General features: G+C 43.0%; 1 protein-coding gene and 1 pseudogene across 1 annotated transcript; both read right to left on the bottom strand.

Moving 5' to 3' along the window:
- Nucleotides 1-3,069: 3,069 nt before the first annotated feature.
- Nucleotides 3,070-9,935, bottom strand: LOC125534761 (annotated as a pseudogene).
- Nucleotides 9,565-22,104, bottom strand: LOC125534760 (vegetative cell wall protein gp1-like). Its single transcript, XM_048697877.1, has 2 exons — nt 21,903-22,104; nt 9,565-10,575 (listed from the first exon to the last, which is right to left on the bottom strand). Exons 1-2 carry the CDS (start codon nt 22,102-22,104, stop codon nt 10,130-10,132), a joined length of 648 nt encoding a protein of 215 aa, XP_048553834.1. The 3' UTR covers nt 9,565-10,129.
- Nucleotides 22,105-25,089: the final 2,985 nt, after the last annotated feature.

Raw genomic sequence — 25,089 nt, 5'->3', positions numbered from 1 at the left:
GGAGGATGATGCAGGACCCGAACTCATTGTGTGCAAGGGTGTTGAAGGCTCGGTACTTTGTGGACGGCTCCATCCTTAATGCTACTTGTCCAGACGGGGGCTCCTTCACCTTTAGAAGTATCATACACGGCAGGAACCTCCTGTTGGATGGGCTGATATGGAGGATTGGAGATGGCACAAGTGTGAAAATTCACCATGATAACTGGATCCCGCGAAAAGGAAGCCTGAGGCCACTGGGCCAAAACTATGTACATGGGATAACATATGTCAGTGATCTTCTTAACGCGCACGGCAACGCTTGGGACCAAGCAAAGCTGCATTCTATGTTCCCCCCGAACGAGGTGGAGGATATCATGCAAATCACGATTGGAGGGCCGACAATGGATGATTATCTCGCATGGAATTTCACTAAAGATGGTGTCTTCACGGTGCGGTCGGCATACCACTTGCGGATGACCCAGAAACGACTAAAAACGGGCCGACCGGAAACATCATCTACCGTGGCGGACCACAAGTCGTGGGTGAGCTTATGGGACACCGTTGCTCCGGGAAAGGCTAAAACGCATATGTGGCGGCTCATTCGGAATGGGCTAGCCGTCGGAGCTGAACTTCAGAGGAGGAAGATCAAGGACGGGGTGCACTGTGTAGCATGTGGGAGGGAAGAGACCAACTATCACAGATTTTGGGGCTGTTTCCACTCAGCGAAGTTTTGGAAGATAATGCAATCGGAGTTGTGGGTGCCGGTGGCGATCCCGCCGAAGTCAGTTAGCCCCCAGACTGCATTATCAAAGTGGCTCTTGACCTGGTTTGCTGAGGCATCCGACGATGCAAAGGCTATCCAGGTACAAGGGGTCTATGCTTTGTGGCTAGCGCGGAACAATGCAAGGGGAGGTCAGAGAATTGAAGAAGTGGAAGCAATTGTGAAAAGGGTAAGGCACTTAATGGAGGAGTGGCCGTCCATTCACGGAAGAAAGAGCAGGCAAGCAACTCAGGGCCAACGGGAGAAGTGGCAACCACCAGATGATGGGTGGATTAAGGCAAATGTCGATGGTGCTCTGTCCAAAGTAGGGGAGATGGGAGGCGCTGGAGTTGTGTTCAGGAATCAGGAGGGGGCTTTTTTGGGAGGATCGTGCCATGCTTACCCTAGATGCAAGGACCCGGCAAGAGCAGAACTATATGCATGTAGAAGAGCAGCACAACTCGCAGCAGAGCTCAATATACAAAACCTTCACATTAAAATGGACTGCAAGGAGATCGTTTGCAAGCTGAGGAACAAGGAGAAGGATCTCTCTGAGCTGGGACCGATCATAGAGGAGGTTAAGCAGATCCTGGGTTCGAGAGAACGCTGGAAGATCACATGGGCTAGCCGATTTGCTAACGTTGCTGCACATCGGTTAGCTAGGCATGGAGCGGCAAATAACGTATGTAAGGTTTGGTTACATGAACCACCAGACTGCATTTTGTAGGTTGTATCAGACGAAATCCCTAGCTGGGAGCTTTAAATAAAGTTATGATGTGAGGTTCACAAAAAAAAGTGATTGTTGGGAGGCTCCTGAAGGAGCGTTTGCCAACTAGTTGGTTCCGCACTCTACCCGCTGGGATAAGACGCGGCGCGCCGCAACCTGTTTTTTAAATTTATTTTTTTCCTTTTTTTATACTTTTAGAACTTTGAAAAGGTTCCAAAAATAAAAAATGAGTATTTTGAAATAAAATATTTAATAAATCATAAAATGTTTGTGGATTCAAAAAAAATCGTGATTTTATTTAAAAAATTGCTTATTCAAAACATGTTCAAAACTTTGAAAATAAATGTTCAATAAATCTAAAAATATTCATGGTATTTTAAATAGTTCGTGTATTGAAATTTTAATAATATTGAACAAAATTTTACCAACTCAAAAAATGTTCATGATGGAAAAATATCCTAAAATTCGAAAATTCTTCATGACTTACAAAATAGTTATTCATCCATAAAATGTTCGCTGATTCAAAACATGGTCTTGCATTTCAAATAATGTTCATTAAATCCAAAAAAATTGTTAAATCAAAAAAGTATTTGTATATTTTAAAAATTGTTCCACTAATTTCCAAAATAATTTTATGCCATTCTAGAAATGTTTCGCTGATTCAAGAAAATTGTTAACGTAAATGTTTGTAATTTTAGAAAACGTGTTTGCAAATACTATGAAATGTTTGTGAATTAAAAAATGTTCTTGATTTTAGAAAATGTTTGATAATTTGTAAACGTGTTCATGAATTTAATAAATATTCATGATTTCAAACATGTTCATGAGTTCAAAAAGGTATTAATAATTTCACGAAATTGATTGTAATAGTATATCTCAGTGATGCAGCGAAATGTGATGATGGCCATTGGAGATTATAATTTTTTTTCTCCCGTTACAAACGCACGGGCCTTTTACAGTCAGTTCCGAGAAATAATGCTTTTATGCACATGTTATCATTGAGTACTAAAGTGTACTTTCCTATTTTTAGTCCAATGCACTATTTGTTGGGTATGACTGGAGGAACGCAGGTGAATTGATATCAGCAACTAAGTTGATATTTCTGTTGCCTAAAATAAACTAGACACAGCTTCAGTACACTTGAAAAATCATTTTTTTTTCCCGATGTAGTTTCTCGTATGGCACCGTAAAAGATTTCATGTCATTTGTTGGGGTCGACGAGTGTGTGTGTGCGGTGCGATCTTTTTCTCCCGTTGCAACAGACGAGCGTGTTTGCTAGTACACCATAAAATACGCGTCTGAGAACCAATCTTACAGGTAACCAAACACCTAGATGAACTGAGCATATGAGCTCTGCGCTCAGTTTGGCACTTTGAGTGCCCTCTCAGCAATTTTTGACTAGGCACTTTAGTGACTAGAACAGCGTATATATACTTTCAGCCAATATGACTAGCCTGCTGAATCAAAATATGGGATACATCAATCATTTCACAGATAATTTAGCACGGCCAGGAAGGGTTCGAATGTGAGGACAGATCCAAGTAGTCAGCAGAAAGAACATCATCTCATCACCTGTATCGTATCAGTGGAATATGAGGAGCAATTATGCAGCAGCAAGAACCTCACAAGATCTCTCAGCTGGCTGAACAAGGACATGAAATGCAAGTTACACGGAGTTCCCTAAAACAGGGATTTACCTGGAAAGAAGAAAGCATGCTGGCGTTTCTGCGCCCACAACCTGCATTTGCGAAAACTGTGTTAACTTTTCAGCTTCAGCAACATTTCATTTAGATATACTCCCTCCGTCCCAAAATAAGGTTGAGACACTTATTTTGGGACGGATGGAGTAGTTGCTAAAGTAGCAGCATGAGCTATTAAAGTTATTTTTACTAGTAACACATGGATATTTCCGCAGAAACTAGGAGGAAGACGGTATATACTTACACAATGCCCGTGCCTGCAGGGGCAAATGCCTTGAAGGACATTCCTCTTTGGTCGTGAGGCTATGGTACATTCCAGTCAGTTGCAGATTTGCAACAGATATCTATTATAAAACACATTCCCATTAGGATGAACCTATTGGTTACATACCACGGCATTGTTTTGAAGGATCAAACTGCCCGTGATGATGGTAACCTGAGCCATGGAGAGCACATAAAATTAACTTTAGTTACTGCAATAGACAGAACGAGTTTGTCCAAAATAAAAGAGGAAACTGTAACTCCTAAGCGGTGGCCAAACACTACTGCCGATTCTAATAAGTAGCATAACTGTAATCTATGATTTATGTACTAGGTCAATCTTCAAACTTTAGCCAACAAGGATTTTAAAATGGGATCAAAGAATACCCACACAGATTAATTTTTATGACTGATGCAGTATTCAGAACAACCGATAATCCAGGTCCTCACAGGTACGTCATATAGGGGTAGGCAAATAGAACAGATATGGCAAAACCTACCAGGTCAATCACAATATTTCAGGCATACAGACCCACAGCACGGTCAATCACAATATTTCAGGCATACAAACCTAGAAGATTAGATAGGTCCAATAACTTCAACTTTAATGATGGGTGGGTACATAAATAGGTGATACACAAGAAGGCTGGCACCTAAGATTGAGAAGGTAGGATACTGTTAATGTTGTTATCGCAAAAACTGGTGTGCAAAGTACTAAAGAACTGGCAACAATGAAGGTGGATTAAGCACATAATTGGAAGAGTTTATACAGCTTCAGGGGTATGCTGGCTATGGATAACAATTGTTTTCCAGTCCACAAGTCCCAACCAGCTTAAATTTATCAACACATGATATGTGTTTCCCAAAGGGAACCAACATCAAAAGTCTGCAAAACTGCATGCCTGCCTAGAAAATCTGTATTACGGGTATTCAAACTTGGGTTTTCCAAATTGTCTTGATGCATGAGTTGTACCAGCACAAAAAAGAGTTCATTTTCAGTGTAAAATCCACTACTTGTGGTTTTCTTCAAACCACCATGAAAGAGATTAATCTAATAGAGTCGGACTGGCTGAATCGAATTGGTCCAAATTAATCAGATGATTGATGCCCTGTCTAACTGAATTGGGTAAATATCTGTGCAGACATGACTTCGGTCATAAAGAAAAGACAATTTTGTGTAATGGTTTATGATGGTGGCCTGCACATAAAGTAAAGGGCGTCCACAATCGTTCCCATTAAAAAATTGAAAACACTGTCGAAAGCACATACAGAAAGCAACCTGCAATTGCAAGTGTTTGACCTACAGCTTCAGATAACAAAAAAACGAGTTGACGTTTATGCGGAACAGGCATTGTATTAGCTACCAGAAATCAAGAGAAACTTGTTTGTCACCAAATATATGATAAATACGACAAATATAAGTCATATGTTAGCACAACAAGTAGAGCCCATTTATGAATTGGAACAAGTCTCCAGAGTTTGCTCTTGTGATCGCCAATACAAGCTATCCTCCTCTAGTCTCTACTCTAAGCTGAACTCCTGACCCGGATAGCCACTACTAATTATGAATCATTCTCTACTTCCTGAAGTCTTGATTCTAACAAAAATTTGCACAACAAATTATTTTTTATGTCAAAAAAAAAGTTGTTCTAGATCTTCACGACGTGCTAAAAATTGACATTCCTCCTAGCACGTATCTGGCTAGTTGTGAAACTGGCAAAACCATACAGGGACCTTACTGAGAGATAGAAACTATAGACGATAAATATCCTTAAACAAACTCTTCACTGTAAAGAATAATTCCACAAGTTGGTACATCGGATCCGAATTGCTAGGTCTATCTAAGAAAAAAGGTTATAGTAATTCAGAAATTGATCTGGCTTCCTATATACTTCTGTAACTTTAGAATCACATCCATGATGCCTACATAACTGATGTTGATTTTGTCAAATCAGTTGTGAGCCCTTACTATAATATTTTTGTTTACCTGTAAATGCAGAGAGAAGTACCTGCTAACAAATAAAACATTTCAGAAGCAGCATCAATCTATAAAGTTATGCTTTCCCTTAAACATGAATTGTCTAGAATACACCAAATAGTTTACTAAAATAATAGAGAAATAACTTTCACGGGTGTCACTTTGGCAAGATACATGAAAGCAGGCTCCTCAAAAATTCAAAAGGCTGATGGGTTGATTAGTAAGCAAGCACAGAGCCACAGCGAGACATGCACAAATATTCAGAGGCATCGATGAAAGGCAAAGCATTATACAAGATGGACAAACAGTACTCCAAGATCTGAAAAATAGGATTTGTGCTGACAGTGCTTGCAATCAAAATCATCCGAATGGGAGATATGAGAACAGCCCATCATATCTCGACACATTCTTGCTGACAGTGCTTAAGTTACAGAGGACTGTGGATGTGAGAGACTGACCAGACTTGCTGCCAGTGAGAGGTGCATGGAGACGGAACATAAACCTTTCATCCAAAAAAAGGCTTCCTACAATACACAAATCAGAGTTTAAAACCGAAATTAACTCAAAAAATCGCTCACATCTAAGGAGATAGAGGGGGCAGCGCACCGCCTTTGGTGTGGGTGATGTTGGAGGAGGACGCAGACCACAAATTAGATTTTCTAGTTCACGCTATATCTATGTTTGTACACGCTCGAGGTCGATCCAACGTTGTTGTAAGCCGTGGTTGTTAATGGAGGGCCTACCCTGCGTTACCATTAGCCCACCCATACCTTCGAGGCCGAAAAGGAAGTTGTCCACTGGCTGGGCACTTGGCCGGCGCGGCGTCCGTCCATGGTTCAGTCGCTGGGCAAAGCATCCTTCCAGGAGCCAGCAGACAAACATAGGCCACAAACTCATGCCTTCCATCTGCCGAAGCGGCGAACGAAGCAGGGTTCGACACAGGCCACCAAGGACAGTTGCAGGGGCGGAGGAGGAGGGAAGGCAGCGCGCAGCAGCGGCAGAGGCGGACGAGAAGAGGACGTGTCGTGGACAGACGACCGTGCCAAAGGGGCTGACCACACGCAGAGATCGAGGGGAGGCGGCAGAGGTGCCGTGGACCGGCGACCGTGCCAGAGGGGCGGACCACACACAGAGATCGGGGAGGTGGCGGGCACCGCCCGCAGAGTCGGAAGAGGAGGGTAGGTGCCGCGGACCGGCGACCTGCCAGAGGGGCGGACCACACAAAGAGATTGCTTCCTATCCACCGCACTCCATACTATTGCCAGGGAAGAAGATTGGTCCTTTATTTACGAAGAGAGAGAGGAAACGGAAAGGATGCTGGTGGCAGGACGATTGGGCTTCTGTTTGCGGTTGGACACCACTGAGCTTCGGTGGTAATTTAGGACTGGAAACAGAGCAACCACATGCAAGTCTAGATGCTAATAAAATTAGCTAAATGAGAAAATAATTGATGATGTGGCAAGTTGCTGAGGTGGATAGGCTGCATGTGAAGAGAAATAGGATAGTGGGGATGAACTATTTAGGTATTATAGATTGCGCAAACATACATGTCCTTTGGCAATGAAAGCTGTAAACAAGTTTCTTTTGTCAAGCTAGCAGACATTAAAACAGCAGGGACTCGAACATGATTACGCCATTGGGCCAAAGGATCCAAACTGTTTGAACAAAAACATTTGCTCTGTAAAAAATCGCACTACAATTTGCACGATTTGGTACTGACCATGTCAAAACTACCAATCTGTACACCCAACCATGACAATTGTAAAAAAAATCCCATACGCGGGGCGGCGTAGCTCCGGGTGAAGGTAAATCTGTTTCCTTCTTGATAGGACCTTTACCACTAGCAGCTGAGTCTGCGGATATGTTGTCATGTTGATAAGATGATCAAAATGAGTTACAGTCAGTCGTTTGTTCAGGTTTTAGGCAATACTGTAATATCAAGTGTGGAAAGAATAACGTACCACTAGCTCCTTGCCACCAAAAAGAGTTTTGAAAGGGTTCTGAAGAGTACAGTCACAACGATGACAATAACTGAGGCCAAAATCGAAATTAGAATGTTTGGCTGTGTCTCTCCCTTCTCAATCACATCCCTGGAAACAAAGAGAAATTAGATGTCATTTTCAGAAGACACCAAACTGTTTGAACACAGGATATAAGAAAGGATCTTGAGCCCTACAATGATCTTGGTCCTGTATGGTTCCAACAACGGGATGTCTGCAACCTTGTACAAAATGTCGAAGATCCTCTGCAGTGTGCATACCAAATCGGTCAGTGATAACATGCAAGCATTGTTTTTAAGGCGGTAAGGCGACCTAAGGCGCTGGGGGGCGCCTTATCGCCTAGGCGACGCCTAAGCGCCTAAGGCGGGCATATTTGTAAGGCGCTGGGGGGGCGCCTTATCGCCTAAGCGTCCAAGGCAGGACGCCTTAAAAACAATGCATGCAAGCAGTGATACAATGAAGGATTTAATAAAAATAATTGCTGGAGATATGGAACAAAACATGAATCTGACAATGTCAAGAAAGGTTGTTGCTTCACTGAAGGGATGTCAAACATTTAATGTATGGAAAACATCAGAAGAATGAATTACCTGGAAGCCCTTATGATGCACCTGCTGCAGCCTCCTCAGCCTTCTGCTTTTCCTTCTCAACATCAAACTTTGGCTTCCATGTCTTCTCCAGGATAGATGTGGCTACCTTCTCATCATCGGCAATAAGAATGTTCTCAAACAGGATGCCATCATGCATTGTCCAGATCTCAATTCAGATAGCGGCAATTGGATCAAAGTCAGGCTTGTCAAGCTCAATGTAGTACTCAAGGTTGGGGATTTCTTGGGGCTTCCAGCTTCCCTTGTAGTTGGGGTTGTCAATCAAGGGGGCATGCCACTTGCCCTTGTAGGCAGGGTTATCCTTCATTGGCTTCTTCCATTTACCACATCCAGGTGCCTTTTTGCACTTGGGGTTGGTTGTCCATCTTTGGTGCCTCCCATTCGCCATCCTCCTCATCATCCCAGTCCTATCAGGACTAGCAGCCTCTGGATCATCAATTTCCTCAGGCTCATCAACTAACCATCCTTCTGGCTTGGTGGCCTTCTCATCCACAATTTCGATTGGGGCATTCTCATCCCAGTCATCAGGCTTCACGGCATCTGGATCAGGGATTTTAGCTCTCTCATCCCAGTCATCTGGCTTCTTGTCAGGGTCAGGAATAGTCTTTGATGGAATAAGTGCTGGCTCAAAATCGTTAGCGGAGACAAAAGTTTGCTTTGCGCTTCTCCTCCTCGTTATCCGGCTTCTACGACCATGAACATGGCATTGCTGCGTTTAAACATGAATGAACTATATGGCAAGAGGCTAAGTTTGACGCAGCAATGCCAATTCAGTAGGAAGAAAAACAGGGCATGAACATGAATGAACTAAATGGCAAGAGTTGCAAAGAACATGATTTTAACACCTATAGCAATCTACTAATCGCTGTACTCACAAATCAACATTGCATTCGTACCATAAGAATCCCGGCCAAAAAATCAAGTCTAAGGTTGCAGAGCCATAAATCAGCTAGTAATGTTAGGTAGTGAAGAGCGAGACGCTGCACTTTGCGTCGATCATATGTTGTGCTAGCAGGGAACGGTTCATAAAGGAACAATTTTAATTAACTCAATGCAGAATCATGGGGATATTGATATAATTACCCCAATGCAGACAGTTGCTATATTTTCTCAATGTTGCAAATGCAGTTCATCTACAAAAATCACATAACATAAAAGGCAAGAAGACAATACAAAGTCAATTCTCCTCCCAAAACATGTTGCATGTACTCTCAAAACATACAATCGTCTCACAGCCTTAGCAGATCAGATTCAGAGTCAGAAACGCAACCACCCGCTAAACCCATCAAATAAAACAAGCAAGCAAATACCTTTGTACTCTTCCTTGCTGGAGATGACCCAGCCCCCCGTCAAAGCAAAGGACTAGTGGAACAACTGCAAAACCCACGCAGAACATCACAAATCTCACCCAAAATTTAGTCAGAGAGATCAATCACAAAACAAAGCCTCGATATGCAGATTTATAGAATGGTAACTCTGTTTCCTTCTCGATAGGACCTTTAGCACAAGCAGCTGAGTCGATCAAAATGAGTTGGACTGTACAGACAAATTTCATCATGATATCACAAAACAAAACCTCGATATGCAGATTTATAGAATGGTCAAGATCTTGTGTCCCCAGGAAAAACATACATAAAGGGCAAATGATGGGACATATGTCCAGTCTTAGTAACCCCAGCCAAGATTGACAGAAAATAGCTTCCCAACAAAGTTCATAAGTCTAATAACTTATCCCTGACAGAAAACAAAGGTTCACCCGATACACCATATACTACATGGTTACAACATACACTACACAGCACTCATCTCTACTGGCCGGTGGCGTCGATCTTCTTCAGGAGATCTTCTTTCACACACTCCATCTCCTTGTCCACATAGACGCAGGCGGGGCTCTTGGTTCCCTGCCCTCCACCAAACCCCATGACCGAGAAGGACACGAGAGCCAGTGCCAAGCCTGACGAAAGGACAAGTCCACATACTTCGATGGAGGTCCTCACAAGATCGACCGAGGCGTCATACTTGGGCTCGGAGATGTCTTTGTTTATCTCTTTAACGGTGGTGGTGATGGGGGTAATTTTGTTGTCGGTGAGTTTGAATCGATCGGTCCGGTCGGCCTTCACCCGGTGGATCTCGGAGCGGACCTTGTCAACGGTGGACTGCGAACAGAGGCGGCGCGGGGTGAAGTGGGCGCGGGGTGGAGTGCGCCTGAGGATGGGGAGACGGGCGGTGGCGCTGGGGATGGGGGCGCCGGGGCGGTGGAGGGCGGTAGCGGTGCAGATGGGGACGCCGGAAGGGTGGAGGGCGGCGACGCGGGCAGTGGCGGTGGAGATGGGGGCGCCGGGGCGGTGGAGGAGGGCGGCGACGGCCGGGCGGTGGTGGTGGGCGGCGACGGCCGGGCGGTGGTGGTGGGCGGCGACGGCCGGGCGGTGGTGGAGGGCGGCGACGGCCGGGCGGTGGTGGTGGGCGGCGGCGGCGGCCCGGCGAATAGCCTCCATGGCGGTGGGGGAGAACTGGAAACCCTAACAAGTGGCGCACTCGACTGATCTAGGAGGAGGGGCGGCCCTTTTATTTCGCGGCCGGGAGGGATCGCCACCGTCCGATCAGATCAGATCAGATCGTCCAGCATGCTTTGGCTGGCTCGGTCCACGATCAACTCTTTGGGCTGAAAAAAAAAACTTGTCTAACCAAACTGGTGTTGGACACTCGTTTTCATCACAAATCTTATACATAAATTAGTAGAATGTCCGTGCGTTGCCACGGGCCTTTAGCTTTTTTCTGATTGTATGATATTGCCTTGGGATCTTGTCGATGGATTTTTTCTGAACATCAACACAATCCATCTCTACCTCTTTTATACTCTGCAAAAGTAAACAGAAGTACACCTTTTGTATTATCATGTACAACATATATATACAAGGAATAACAATTATCTGTATGCATCTCATTGTGTAAAACTCGATGAGTTTTGAGTCTACTCGATCGTAGGTACGTCCATGACTTTGTCAATCAACATTTTTTATGCCATATGTTTTTATCTCTAACCTATAAAAGTGAACATATAAACATATATTAAAAAATATAAAAGACAAAGTGTCATCTCATCCTACCATTGCTTGGCATCTTTTCTAAACTTTATAATATCTATGAAAAAGTCCTCACATACTCCGAGAGATGATGGCGTATTGTATATCTGAATGGAAAATGAGACGGTTATCACTACCTCGAAGGATGATGGCATATTGAATTTCTTATTTGCGATTAATGAAAGATGCATGTTGTTTTATGGCAAGTTTATCTCTCCTTATTCTTCAACCTCAACAAATATAATGTTTTTATGCCAAGAAGAAACATAAAGAGAAACACTCATTCATTAAACTTCTCCCAATTAATTGTGGTATACCCACTTGTTTTCTACCAAATAATAATGTGGGCATCCAAATTCTAATAAGATAACGGTGTGCTGATATATAGAGTAAAAAAGGACATAAAACGATGGTAGTTAAATAAACATTCTCTCATGACCATCATGCCACCCTGAGAGAACCTTCCTCTCTGCCGCATGCCTCCGCTCTCAATCTAGCGCATGACTTTGACTTCCCAACAAACTTGCATTTGGAAATGGCAGTGAAATTACAAGTCTTGAGTTATTCGTCTCTGGCCATGCTATATGATGCTTAATGCATGTGCATTGCCATGGAATAAACAAAACTGCAGACCCAAATGTATGTCGTTCACGATGGCATAAGGTTCCATTTACATAGGGACACATACCACTACTTAATTTGTTTTTATCTGTGACAATCATCATGTCTCCTTACAAACCAACTCCTTGTAAATAAGGCAACCCTTCCAACCCTTGACTTCCTCACATCACACGCTTGCTCTACCATCATTTTAGCTTCAAAAGTCTTGTCATTTCGTGAAATATGATACTGTGTTGTATTCTGATTTTAAAATGAAATATGCCTCACTTGTCATCAGAGATGTCTTATTTACAAGATGCCTATAGTGCAATAACAGTATTGTTCTCTCTTATTATTCGCCGGCAAGAAAGATAATATTTCTGTGCTTGCAGGAAACATGAAGGAAAAAAAAGCATTGCATTCTACTTCAGTTCAATTTCTAAAATTTTGTTTAGTGTTATACATACCCAAGACTAGAACTCTTGGATGATTACATTAGATGAGTTAATTAATTAACTATGTTTTCCAACCTCAGGTGCAACCTTGCCAGCAACATGTTGGCGGTTCCTCTGTTTTTCTTGTTGCTGCTCCAAGCCGCAACACCTCATGTCGTCATCATCTCTGCAGGGCCACCGCTCCAACCTGTCCCCTGTTGCAGCCCCACCACTCGTTGTCGATGCACTCCAACCCAAGGACCTCCGAGATGGAGGTCGCCTCGCAGCCTAGCGACGAGGTAACTCATCTTCCTTGTGCGTCCTTCGCCCACTGTGCACCCTGCTGCCCTCGACTTCCTTCCTCACAGGCATGCTACCCCAACTTTTATTTTGATTTTTAGTTTAACTTGTGTGTTCTTTTCTGTGCATTATGCTTTAAATGTGCAGAGTCCTGAGGCAAAATGATACATTTTAGTTTGCTTTGCCGCAAGGGCATTGCTGAAACTTAACTTCTGTCTAAACCTATAACCATCCATTTCGAAAACAGATGCTACTTTACTTTGCATGGATCCTGAATAAACACCATAGGGATGGCTAAACTTATTTGCTCTAGTCATCCCTGGTGCCCTTGCTGAATAAACACCACCAAAAATAGAAAGCAAATAGCTTCTGTCTAAACTTATTTGCTCTAGTCGCCATTCCCTCCGGCGACACCGGCTCCTCCACCCCCATTGCAGTGCTCTAGACGTCATCCTGGAATAGCAAGGATGACTTGGTAGTCACTAGGATTCCCTGCAGTGGCCAAATCGCGCTGCTCGTGATCTCCGCCTCCATCAGCTCCACTTCGCCAGAGCAATCAGTCCAGAGGAGGAGGTGTAGCCGGTCCACCCGATCTCCGACGTCTTATTCCACCTCCAAAAAAATTCTTTTTGATTTCTATTCTTCATCACAGGTTCACTTCTATTACCTCGGTGCAAAAAGTGCCAAAAAGATCAGTCCGGACTTACTAAATGTCCATATTGTACATAGTATTTGCATAGTCTTAAATTTCTGGAAAACAAGCTTCCATACAAAGAAGGTTCAGTACAAGAAAAATGGGTCAATCAGTTCATCCATATGCAAACCCTCATAACGAAACCTACCACTAGAGTTCCTTCCACGACGCCTCGACCTCCTGTTCATCCATGGATTCTTGCCATCCAATACACGATTGGTGAGAAACACCTTCGTCCTCCTCCTCTCCTACTCTTCAGTTCACATACTGCCATCCATGATGGCCATTTTTCTTGCAATCTAGATTTTGATCCAACTGAAAGTTCAGGAGTTCTTCGGGGGACTGCTCATAGATGCAAAAAAGAGACATAGAGAGAGAGATGCAAAAAAGACATATATATGGAGAGAGGCTACTACAGTTCACTTGGGGGATGCTTTGTTGTGCAGGATTTTGGGGGTGCCTAGTCTGGCAAGGGTTTTCAAGTATAACATGTGTGATAGTGGCAATTTTCAAAAACTTTAATAGTTCAAGTACATAAGAAAACATAAGTCCACTCTGTAAAAACAAAAGTAGACGCAGAAAGTTCAGTTTTCCTATATACGATTGGTAATGCCGATGTGTTCCTTTGTGGTTTAGATTTCGGCAGTAAACTATGCAAACAATTTAAAAGTACTCAAGTCCAACTTGCAAACCAGTAGCAGTCCTATAGTGCAACATGCATCAAATTCAAGAAAATAGCAAACCTGACTTGAAGCAAATTCGCATTTGGTTGTTAATTTCATAGCTCATCGTTTCTAATATAAGCCAATGCTTCTATTCTAATCTAGTTTTTTATTTTGTAGATCACCTTTTCTAATATAATGTTAAAAGTCAACTAGATGAAAAAATCAGTGTGTTAGCGATCAGTACTAGTGCTCATCAGTATGGCAAGCAGCAGTATTGATTAGTATGACTTACACAAATACCAGTACTGATTAGTACTTTCTTAATGTTAAAGATGAGCAGTAAAAGATACAAGTTGCAGTTCCAGGGCAACCTGTCTTGGATCCTTTTCAGATTCAGGTAATAAATGTTTGGTAATCTTATATACTTGCATCAGTTCAGACTCGCGGATACAATAAGTTGAGGGAAAACCCATACAAAAGTTCAAAGTTGAGAAACAGGGGTTCTTTGTTTCAATGTTTGCTAGTGTATGCAGATTGGTTTGCATGAATTTCATAGTTGGATGGCTACTAATCTCTATAAAACCTTGGAAGCGGTGCTTGCATTACTAGTCCAACCATACTAGGTAAAACTGAATGTACGTAGCCAGTTCAATAACATCATCTCCTTGTGCAAAAAGTAGTTAAAAAGGTCAAACTGACATCTGCTTCAGAATGTCGCACAAAAAAATATTTATCTGTATTTGTCTTTTTCATGTTGAATTATTTGAAGTAAAACAAAAATAGCTCACTTTTGTGACTTTCATCATTTGAAAATCTACATGCCTGCAGTTCGAGGATGGACACCCCAGGTTCTCAAGCAGCACAGTTATCGCACAAAGTCGAACTTGCTGCTGCACCATCTTCACCAAGTCATACTTGCAGAAGCCAGGGGATCCACAAATCGTTGGGAGCTGTCCAAGTCGAGCTATGACCGCAGTCCAAGTGTTACTGCGACCACCATCTTCACCAAGCGCTGCACCCATTGAGCACCCACACAGTGAGAACGCCATCTCATTTTTCTTTGGACATTTTCTTTATGATTCATGCTCGTTGATGGATCAACTACTATTCACTTAGTTTGAACTCTCTGAACTGTGGATGGGGCTCGCGCGCTAGCGCCACTGCCGGCCCCGTATAGCTAAGTCCTTGGCCCACTGCACGCCATGCTGCCCACGACCTCCCTCTCACAGGCATGCTACACCAACTTTTATTTTGATTCTCAGTTCAAGTTGTGTGTTCTTTTCGTTGCATTGTGCTTTAAATGTGCAAAATCTTGAGGAAATCCTAAAATATTATGTGTGCAATAAAGGTAATTAAGTGCCTTTAGAAATTCTGACAGTCCATCCCAGACTAAGCAAACAGTACATGCTAGTGTTGGTTTTTTAAGAGATTTAGTATTAGTTGATCAACATTTTGATGCTTTTTCACTATGTCTGTACTTCGTTATAGTTAAGCATTGATCCATTTCTCAGCTGCAAGTAAATAATGATCTTGCACTTCATAATAATGCCCTCCCCCTCTGTTTCTCTTCCTCTCTAAATCCCCTTTCTGTCACTAATTTATTTTCTCCCTGAATGCAACACGAGGGAGGCTGGAGCGACTACAGATCGATGACAAGAGCCACTTCAGTTCTGTTGTTCGTGTATTGGAAGTACGTATCCTCTATCCGGGCAGGAGATAGAGGTGATTTCTCCCCTAATGCAACCTATTTTGTAAGTAGCCTGAGACCCATCATGTCCTATATACAGATTCAGAGTTTAACACATCAATGGAAGTTTGTTCTGAAAACTGAAATTGTTCGGGATGTACTGATAGATTAGTTGTTAATTATTGTAGTGTTTCGTTCTTGCAGAATAAAAATAAGATGTATGGCTTACTTCTTGGCCCAGCTGAGAGAACCCTCATGTTGAAAAGTATAAAGAAGTTTTGAAGCAATTCCTAGTGTCTTTAGAAGCATTCATGGTTAAAAGCAACGACAATCTCCTCCGTTCAAGTTGAGCACTGGTCATCGTCCAAGTTGAGCGCTAGATGCCGTCCAACTTCAAAGAGGATTGTATGCAAGTACAGAAGTTTGTTTCAGTGAGAAAAAATGCAGGTTTTTGGACAATGTTCTGTATGTTTGATTTGCTCAACCTTAGAACTTGGAGATATCCACTCTATTTTTCTATGAGGAAGGCACACATGAGATCATGTGCAATGGTTATCCCCCTATTTTGTTTCTTCAAATGTGTATTTTGTTTCTTATAATGTGTTGTTCCCCTGTTCGATGAGGTAACAAAGAAAAATAGTGAAAATATCATTCCAGACTTGTACGGTAGAAAGTGTGGAGAAGAAAACAGAAGTTTTAAAACAAGGGAATGGTAAAAAAATATAAGTCCGTTCAACTATATAAACCATGCAGGTATGATGGCGATGACGCCTTCAATAAGGATGAGAAGGAAAATTTAAAACTAAAACAAAAAGAGTTTCAAGTGATTATTTTTTGAGAAGTACAAACTCTCTAGTACCATAAGTTTGAATATTATTGTGCAAAAGGTACAAAAAATGAATGCCTAGAAGAAAAGAACACTTACTGCTAGAAAGAAAATAGCTTGTGAAAGTTTAGATCATAAAAAGGTCAAGTTGCAGAAAGAATGAAGTGCAGAACTTTGATGCAAAAGAAAAATTAGAAGTTCAAGAAGAAAACACATAAAATATTTTCTTTTATATTTAGTACAAAGTTGAGACACTTATTTTGGGATGGAGGGAGTATAAAGTAGTTTTGAAGTAATTCCCAGTGTCTTTAGAAGCATTCATGGTTAAAAGGCAACGACAACGTCCTCCGTTCGAGTTGAGCACTGGTCATCGTCCAAGATGAGCAGTAGGTGTCGTCCAGGTTCAAAGAGGGTTGTATGCAAGTACATAAGTTTGCTTTAGTGAGAAAAATGCGGGGTTTTGACAATATTCTGTATGATTCATTTTTATTCAGCTTTAGAACTTGGCGATATTCAGTCTATTTTTCTATGATGAAGGCACACATGAAGTCCTATGCAATGGTTACCCCCCTAGTGCTTCAAAGATTCGTATTTTGTCCTCAGAATCAGTACAACGAAATGACAGTATCAGTACAAACGCTCGAATTAATCAGTTCAACAATACTAACACGATGGCGTGATGAACTGCTAAAAATAATTATATCCTCCTCATAAAAATACAATCAGCCCCCTAGGAACAGAGGGTCCATGACATGCTATCCATACCGAGGGTGAACTTCACAAAAAAATTCATAGCAAAAACATCGCTAGCTAGCGACAGGCACACAAGAAAGAGGTCAGAGACAAGGAACTATACCTTTTCTGAAGGAAGCTTGCTCAAACTCAGCATTCTCGTTGTTAAATCTTTCACTCTATAATAGGCAATTCTCAGCTTCTTTTTTTTTACCAGAAAATTCATTCTATTACTAAACCCGCGCAGCGATCTCGCTGGCGACTAGCACTGAAACACAGTCTGGAGCCTGCTCGATCCATGAAAGATCAACACCTCTTGCCCTGAAGCCAAACACGACTAGTTCATGGGCTGCCTTATTACAGTCCCTTTTACAAAAATTGAAACTAAATGACTCAAAGTTTGCATGACATACACTACGCATCTCGTGTAACAGGACGCCAATCGTGGCCCGGTCATAATCATCAGAGTTCAGAGCTTGGACAAGGACCCTGGAGTCAGATTCGGGTACCACTCTGTGTAGGCCAAATTCAGCACTCGCTTCTGCTGCCCTCAAACCTGTCATCGTCTCAGCATGCAGAGGTCCCGATATGTGCTGCATATATCCATCTGGCCGCCAAGAAATCACCTTGATCTGAACGAAAAACACACCCCCAGGCTCCCTGTCCAGTATCCGCATAAAAGGCGGCATCAAAGTTAACTTTGACAAAGTCAGCAGGTGGCCGCTGCCAAATTTCCTTTAACTGATTAGTGGCTTGCTTGAGCTGAACAACAGCCTGCCTGAAGTCCTGAATATGTTGACGGAAATGGGTAGCACATCAGCGCACTTGCCCCTAGACATACATTGACAAGTACTCAGAGAATACCACAGAACTATAGACAGTGGAGGTAGAGAGCAAAAGGGCGTACACTCAAACATATATCTTTACAACAAACTGCAGTTTTTCAACAAGATTTTTTAGTAACGGGGGATCCAACTGAAGCACACCACCCTTTTTTCCTACAAACATAAGTAAAATGAACCTCAAGAGCAAATCACTAGCGGACTGCATTTGCACTTCCATTTATCTTCACAAAAAGCACAAAATAGTGAAGTGCAGTAGACGACGACATGAACATCTCATAGTTGTGCTTGTAGGAGGCCATTGGGGGAGAACGGTCGGTGGCGCCGGGTGGACAGGGTCGTTGGCACCACACGGGCTGAGGAACGGCCAGAACAGAGCTCCGCCAGCCACCCGGCCATGGGCTTGGTATCGGGAGTCTCCGAGGTCACGCGCCCGACCAGAACGGAGCTCCGCGGGCCACACGGTCACGGGTTCAGAATCGGGAGGCTCTGCGGTCGCGTGCCCGCCAGAACAGAGCTCCACCGGTCACCCGGCCATGGACTCGAAATCAGGAACTGGGGCAGCCGCTCCACTTGCTTGGGAAAGGCGGGGAGGAGGGGGAGGGGGCGTACGAGCATGAAATCGTTCGAGCAGCCAGGGATCTTAGGCGCGTTGACGTCCTACGATGTCGCTACCAGCGGCCGCCCCCGCGAGCGCCGCCTCCGTCGCCCATCGCCGCACCTAGGATGGGGTCGGGGTTGCCGGGAGGGAGGCTGGAGGGTGGAGGGATTGGCCGCGAGCAGCTCCGTGGCCGACGAAACGGGGAGAGAGAGCGGAGGGAGCTCTTATTTACTCTTTTAATAAAACCCATCGGTTCAACGAAATGACGCCAACAGTACAACAGCTCAAATTAGATGTTTCGGAAGCGGGATGAACTCCTAGCACCAGCTCGCATGCGAGCAATTCAAGAGGAATTGGCGGCATTCTTTCTTGACCACGTGATCGCTGAAGACGGAGAATACTATATGGACCATGAGTACGCATGTTAGGATATTATATTTGTAAGAGATAATTATTGTATATATGTAGCCGGTAGTGTCGGATAGATATACGAGAACTTGTTGTTCGACCAATCTCTCGGAGAAGGAGAGGTGGTCGATATCACTTCTCTCTGTATGCATATATGTCCATGACGATCTTCAGTTTCCTTCGTTTGCTTACTAGCTAGCTAGCGTGTCTAGTCCTCTCTGTACGTATGTATAGTATGTAGCGTCCACCAAGCACGGACATAAGAGAGGACACTTCTCTCTATTAATTATAGCTAGCTAACACAATATATGAAACACCTAAATTAACCCCCCAAAATCCCCCAACCCCCCCCCCCTTTAAAAAAAAACAAAAACCCCAGCAACAGAAATGCTGACGCGTGGATGCCTATTGGTCCCGGTTGGTGCCACCAACCGGGACCAAAGGCCCTCCTGCCTGGGCTCCGCTCACAGGCCACGTGGAGGCCCATCTGTCCCGGTTCTGGATTGAACCAGGACTAAAGGGACAGGGCATTAGTACCGACCCTTTAGTCCCGGTTCAGGAACCGGGACAAAAGGCCCTTACGAACCGGGACAATAGGCCCTTTTTCTACTAGTGGTTGTGAAGAATTCTATTAACTTTTAGTTCAAAAGAAACTGCCATAATGTTTAGAGTTCTTTTGTGATGTTGCATGGTGTTCTCATTTTTGCCTTCTGGCATCCTTTCTTAATTCCAAGTTCAAGGAGTCACTTGATGCTATTGACGAAAAAGCAATTTTGTTACGGTTCCTCTGACTTATAGTAAACCAAAAGGACTAAAACATTATCAGTCGGCAGTTGTTGAATTTGTAAGATTGATGTTGCCGTGTTTACCACCTTTTTTGGTGACTACACTATAAATTCTTGAGATATAGTGCAATAGTTGATAGTTTGTCTTATAATCGTAGTTGCTGCAGCATCAGAGAATGATTTACTTCTCTGGCCAGCTCTGCTTCTCTGATTTCAGAATATATGTTGTTATAAGTTTGTCATGTGCTTGCTTCAACGATCGGTGTCCACATGGTGTTCAGTACAAGATTAACACTGGCAATTAGAGGTTACTTTGACCACTATACTATGTTGCTGTTACAGAAGAAGACCATGGCCACTGGAGGACTATATGAACAAGACTCGCCAGGTCCTGCATCATCAACTAACAACCAACTCCAAACAATTACTCAGGCTAGCTCTCTTTCTATAACTAACCCATTTTACAATTTCTCTCCTTTCCCAGGTAAAGATAGTATAATCAGTTTGGTTAATAAGTAGCACGTTCCATATGAAACTTACTGGAGCAGATAGTTTACACGATATACCTTGGTACTCCAGCTATTTTGTTTAGTTGGTAAATAAAGAGTATGTTTGTTTCATCCAAAGTAGATAAACTGTGTACCTGTGATCCTATATAGGCATAGTAGCCAATTGTGTATAAACCAGGTGTGTTCATATGTATAAAAGACATCCATGTTTTCGTAGTCCCTTTACCCTACTTACTTTATCTACAATCATTAGTTATTTAAACCCTCAGCTGAAACTGTTGTCTTATATTACTGAAAGTTGCAGAATATCCCAACAAAAGTCAGAATTCCTTATAATAAGATAATCAATGCATCTGATGCTGACAATTCCAGGAATTCCAGAGCCTGAGTATCGACAAAATCTACGCCGCAGCTCTTTTCAATACATCTATGGTACCGCTCGAAGATAGACCTCTAATTATGAATTTCCTTCCTTGCTGTCATCATCTTGTTGTGCACTAACAGTTTGTTTAAAATCCTATGTTATTCAGATGAAATGTGGTGGTTTAGATGAAATTTCATCGAAAGCTTTCTTCGTCATTAATATAGTGGTCCTAATTTGTTCTTATGTCTCTAGGTGTCCTCATTTCGGGATAGTATGTCCGACAACAGGAGATTCTACATATTTTCTCCCACAAAGACATTTAATTTGAAGACATATTCGAAAGATGACTGTGTGTTTGTGGTCGAGGCCTTGATCTTGGCCAGGAGTGTTTATTTGCTCAGGTCGCTTAGTGGAAGAATAACTTTTGTGCAGAGTGACATTTCTATTTTGATAGCAAGGATTCAAAATCGGATAGAGGCTTTAAACGAGAGTCTTATACAGGATTGAGAATAGGTTATTCTTTCGTACTTTTCATGCCACTGAAAGCAACTGAAGCTTCGCTATGAGGATCATCGAAGCTTGTTTGGATCCAGTAGATACAGTTTTGAGGTAAGAATGGCTGTGAATATTAATTACTGGTGCACATTCTTTGAGACCATGCAAAATTCTAAGATAAAATGCTTATATGAAATTGATAGGTAGCAGAAACTGCTTATGCCTGAAACTAAATAGTGGAACTAAATTGATAGGTAGCAGAAACTGCTCATTGGTCATTTTGCTTGGAGACATACTGAGTTCGTTAAGCCTACTAATTAGCTAGAACAGGTTGAGCCAAGAGGTAGATGTTATTTGTTCTTTCATGCTCTTTCTTTTGTTGATATTCAGTCCTAACCTCACAAAACTGCGCTACACTTTCACTTATAATGAGCCAAGAGAGAGAATGTTCATTAGTTTTATTTGGATTTAGTGTACATAAATAATTGGCTAAGTTTGGTTATATTTAGCATTAGTTGTTTCCTGGCACTGAAAAATGGTAGCTTGTTTAGTTTCCCTTGACAAGTTACATTAGCAATGTGTAAAAGTTTGTCAAAGCTCTCATTCCTTGTTATTTTATAGAGCTGTTTTACGGTGATTGGGTTAGTACTCAGAGTACTTAGCGGTACTTACATGTCTGATGACGTCTGATTATTATTAGCCGTCCGATCTTGCGGGGAATTAAACTTGATTAAATTTAAGCGATAAGGGCATAATGGTCCAGGGGCAAAAATCTTTTCTTGAACCGATCACCCGAGGACCAGATCCATGTATACTCGATCCAGATCAGAAACCTCCTCCGATCTATTCGTCGCCGCTCCTGACCTTCTCCGTCCTCGACCTGCCTGGTGAGAGGAATAAATTCATCATCCTCGTCCTCCACCCAACCAACCCCAGCCCCCCACGCTGTCACCGAAGAAGAAGAAGGCCGGATCTGCGCCGGCTGAATAGGCGGCGACGGCGGCGGGCGATCCCATCTCTTCGCGCGTACCAGGTATGAATCCAGTTTATTAGAGTCATCATCCATGCTAGGATAGTACTTGTTGGACGTTGATGATTGGTTTCCCTCACATGTCAAACCAGCAAAGTCTTTTCCATGCACTTGTCTTTGCCTATGAGCTATTTTACACCTGCAACATTGATAAACAGAAAGATGTTGATGATTGGTTTCCCTCACATGTCATATGCAGGAAGACATGGCGTATGCAAGTGATGAGAGTATGTTCGAGTATGTAAATGTTGTCAGCAAAATGTTTGATAGTGAGGCTGAAGGCTATGAATTCTACAACAAATATGCTCTTGAAAAAGGTTTTAGTGTGAGGAAAAGCTACGTTGAGTGGGATGGATCCAACAAATACATAATTTTAAGGAAAATTGTGTGTAGTCGTCAAGGGTTTCGCGAAGATAAGCACATGAAAAGAAAGATGGAAGATAGAAAGAGGAGGCCACGAAGTTTAACTCGTGTTAGGTGTAATGCTAAATTGGTCATTATGAGACAGGAGGAAACCGGCCGGTGGTTTGTCAAGGATTTCATCGATGAGCACAGCCATCCTCTAGCCCCACGGGATCTTTCTTGTTTGTTGCGTTCGCACAGACGAATTAGCGATGAGCAGAAAGCGGACATTGCGGACATGGAAAAATGTGGGATCCGCAAATACCGTATTATGGATATTTTGTGCTTCCAATACGGTGGATTTGATAAGGTTGGATGCATAAAGAGGGACGTTTATAATTTCTGCCATGCTAATAAGCAGGAGACAATCAGTGCCGGTGATGCTAAAACGGTGATCATGCACATGATGGCGAGGCGAGAGCAAGATGTGGATTTTTTCTTCAAGTACTTGGTAGACGAGCATGGCCATCTGAAGGGACTGTTCTGGGCTGATAGTCAATCGCGACTTGACTACGAGGCTTTCGGAGACGTCATTGTTTTCGATAGCACATACAGAACCAACAAATACAATCTGCCATTCGTGCCTTTTGTCGGGTTGAATCACCACCGCAGCACTGTTATATTTGGCTGTGGTATAATTTCTCATGAAACAAGCCAGGCATACGAGTGGATGTTGCGGACCTTTTCTGATTGGATGGCACAGAAGCATCCGATATCTATGATCACAGATGGGGACCTTGCAATGCAGAGAGCAATAAGGGTGGTCTGGCCAGACTCAAACCATAGACTATGTATATGGCACATTCAGCAGAACATTGTACGCCGTCTGCATGATGATGACGTAAAGGAGGAATTCAGATCTTTCATTTATGATACTTCTTCCATTGAAGAGCATGAGATAAAATGGATACAATTCTTACAACGGAATAAAGTAACCAGTGAGGAGTCTTGGCTGCATCAGATGTATCAGATGAGAAAGTTGTGGTGTGCTCCATATCTTGAGGGGCGTTGTTTCCTAGGATTGAGCAGCAATCAGAGGAGTGAGAGCTTGAACTCTGTGCTACATACGCATCTTGAGGGTAAGATGTCATTGTTTGAAATGCTAGAGCACTATGAGCGTTGCCTTGCGTCGCGACGGATTAACGAAGCTCTCCATGACGTCAAAGCCTTGCAGTCCGTTCCATTTACAGAGGAAAATGCTTCGCCGCTTGAGAAACACGCCGCAACAGTTTTCACACCTAGTGTCTTTAAGATGGTCTTATGGAGCATAGATGCTGTCAGCAAATGTCAGATTAGAGAGATACTAGATGGATCAGAAGATTCCACTTATGTTGTGTCCAAGCAGGAAAGAATGGATAAAAAGTTTGGAGTGCGCATTGAAGAGCAAGGAGGTCTTTTGCACAGGGTGAGTTGTTCTTACCGTAAGTTGGAATGCACAGGCACACCATGTTCCCACATTTTTTACATACTGGGGATTTTAAAACAAACAATTCTGCCCGGTTGTTGCGTTCCCACTAGGTGGACTATGAATGCAAAATGTGCATACGCACCTACCAGAAAAAACCAGATGTATGACTATTCGCTAAGCCTGCAGAGGTACCGCGAGTTGCGGAATTGTAGTCACGCCGCAAGTTTCCAGGCATGCCACTCTGATGAGGACTATCACCGTCTAAAGATGCTTTTGCAAGCACAACATCATGGCAAGCAATCAAGTTTTGAACAAGCTGACAGCAAGGAGTCAACTAATGCTCGGCATAACAGCATTAGGTTTGGCCCGTTGATGCCGCACTCGCAGAAAGTTGATAAGGTTCTGGATCCCGTGCATGTGCCAGGACGAGGTGCACCGAAGAAAAGGCCGCAGGCAAAGACAAAGAAGTCAAGATCACAGAATATCTGTGGCTATTGCAAGAAACCAGGTCACAATCGACGTAAATGCGCTAAATTGCTAGAGGTACGAAATATGTTCATATTTTTTTGCATGTGTTTTACTCATAATTGATGTCCATGTGATTTATTCTATTCTTCTGTGTAGGATATCGAGGCTGAACTGTGATATCTACATACAGCATGAACCGACGATGAGCCAGAGAAAGTCGTGTGCCATTCATGTTTGTGTGACGTGGTCTTTACATTCTATTTCACCGTGACAGTAATTTAGTGAAGTGCGGTTGTACTGGCATGTTACTGTATTAGTTCGACATCTTTCGTTTCCATTTTCTGTGTGTATCATTTGATGTCCAACTTTAAGAATGATGATGTATTTCGACAAATTGGGCACTATGATTCTTCACCCTTACTATGGTTGTCATGCATATTCATAATCATCATGCATATTCTTCATTTACAGAGCAATAATGACTGACGTATTTTTTAAATAAGCGGGGCCCACTGGGGTGTGCTTGGAAATCTTTGAAAAACCTCCATGCACGTTCATCTTCGCTGCACGCAAATCGGGCAGCAGCCGCTGTGCCAGTAGCTGTCAAGGCCTTGATGAATCACTATTCACATGCAGGTCCCCGACTCTTGCATGCAGGTCCCCGAGTATTGCATGCAGGTCCCCGACTCTTGCATGCAGGTCCCCGACTCTTGCATGCAGGTCCCCTTGAGGCATAGACCGAT

The sequence above is a fragment of the Triticum urartu genome, chromosome 2 (assembly GCF_003073215.2).
Source record: "Triticum urartu cultivar G1812 chromosome 2, Tu2.1, whole genome shotgun sequence".
Classification (NCBI taxonomy): Eukaryota; Viridiplantae; Streptophyta; class Magnoliopsida; order Poales; family Poaceae; genus Triticum; species Triticum urartu.
The sequence above is the reverse complement of the archived record's forward strand: the minus strand, read 5'-3'. Positions and strand labels throughout refer to the sequence as shown.

What these genes read in the sequence shown, in the direction of transcription:
- LOC125534760 (XM_048697877.1), bottom strand. Translation starts at nt 22,104, where the DNA reads ATGGATGATGACTCTAATAAACTGGATTCATACCTGGTACGCGCGAAG. An exon ending in GCAGGTCGAGGACGGAGAAG is followed by an intron (nt 10,576 to 21,902) that starts GTCAGGAGCGGC and finishes GCGAAATAAAAG; the next exon opens with GGCCGCCCCTCCTCCTAGAT.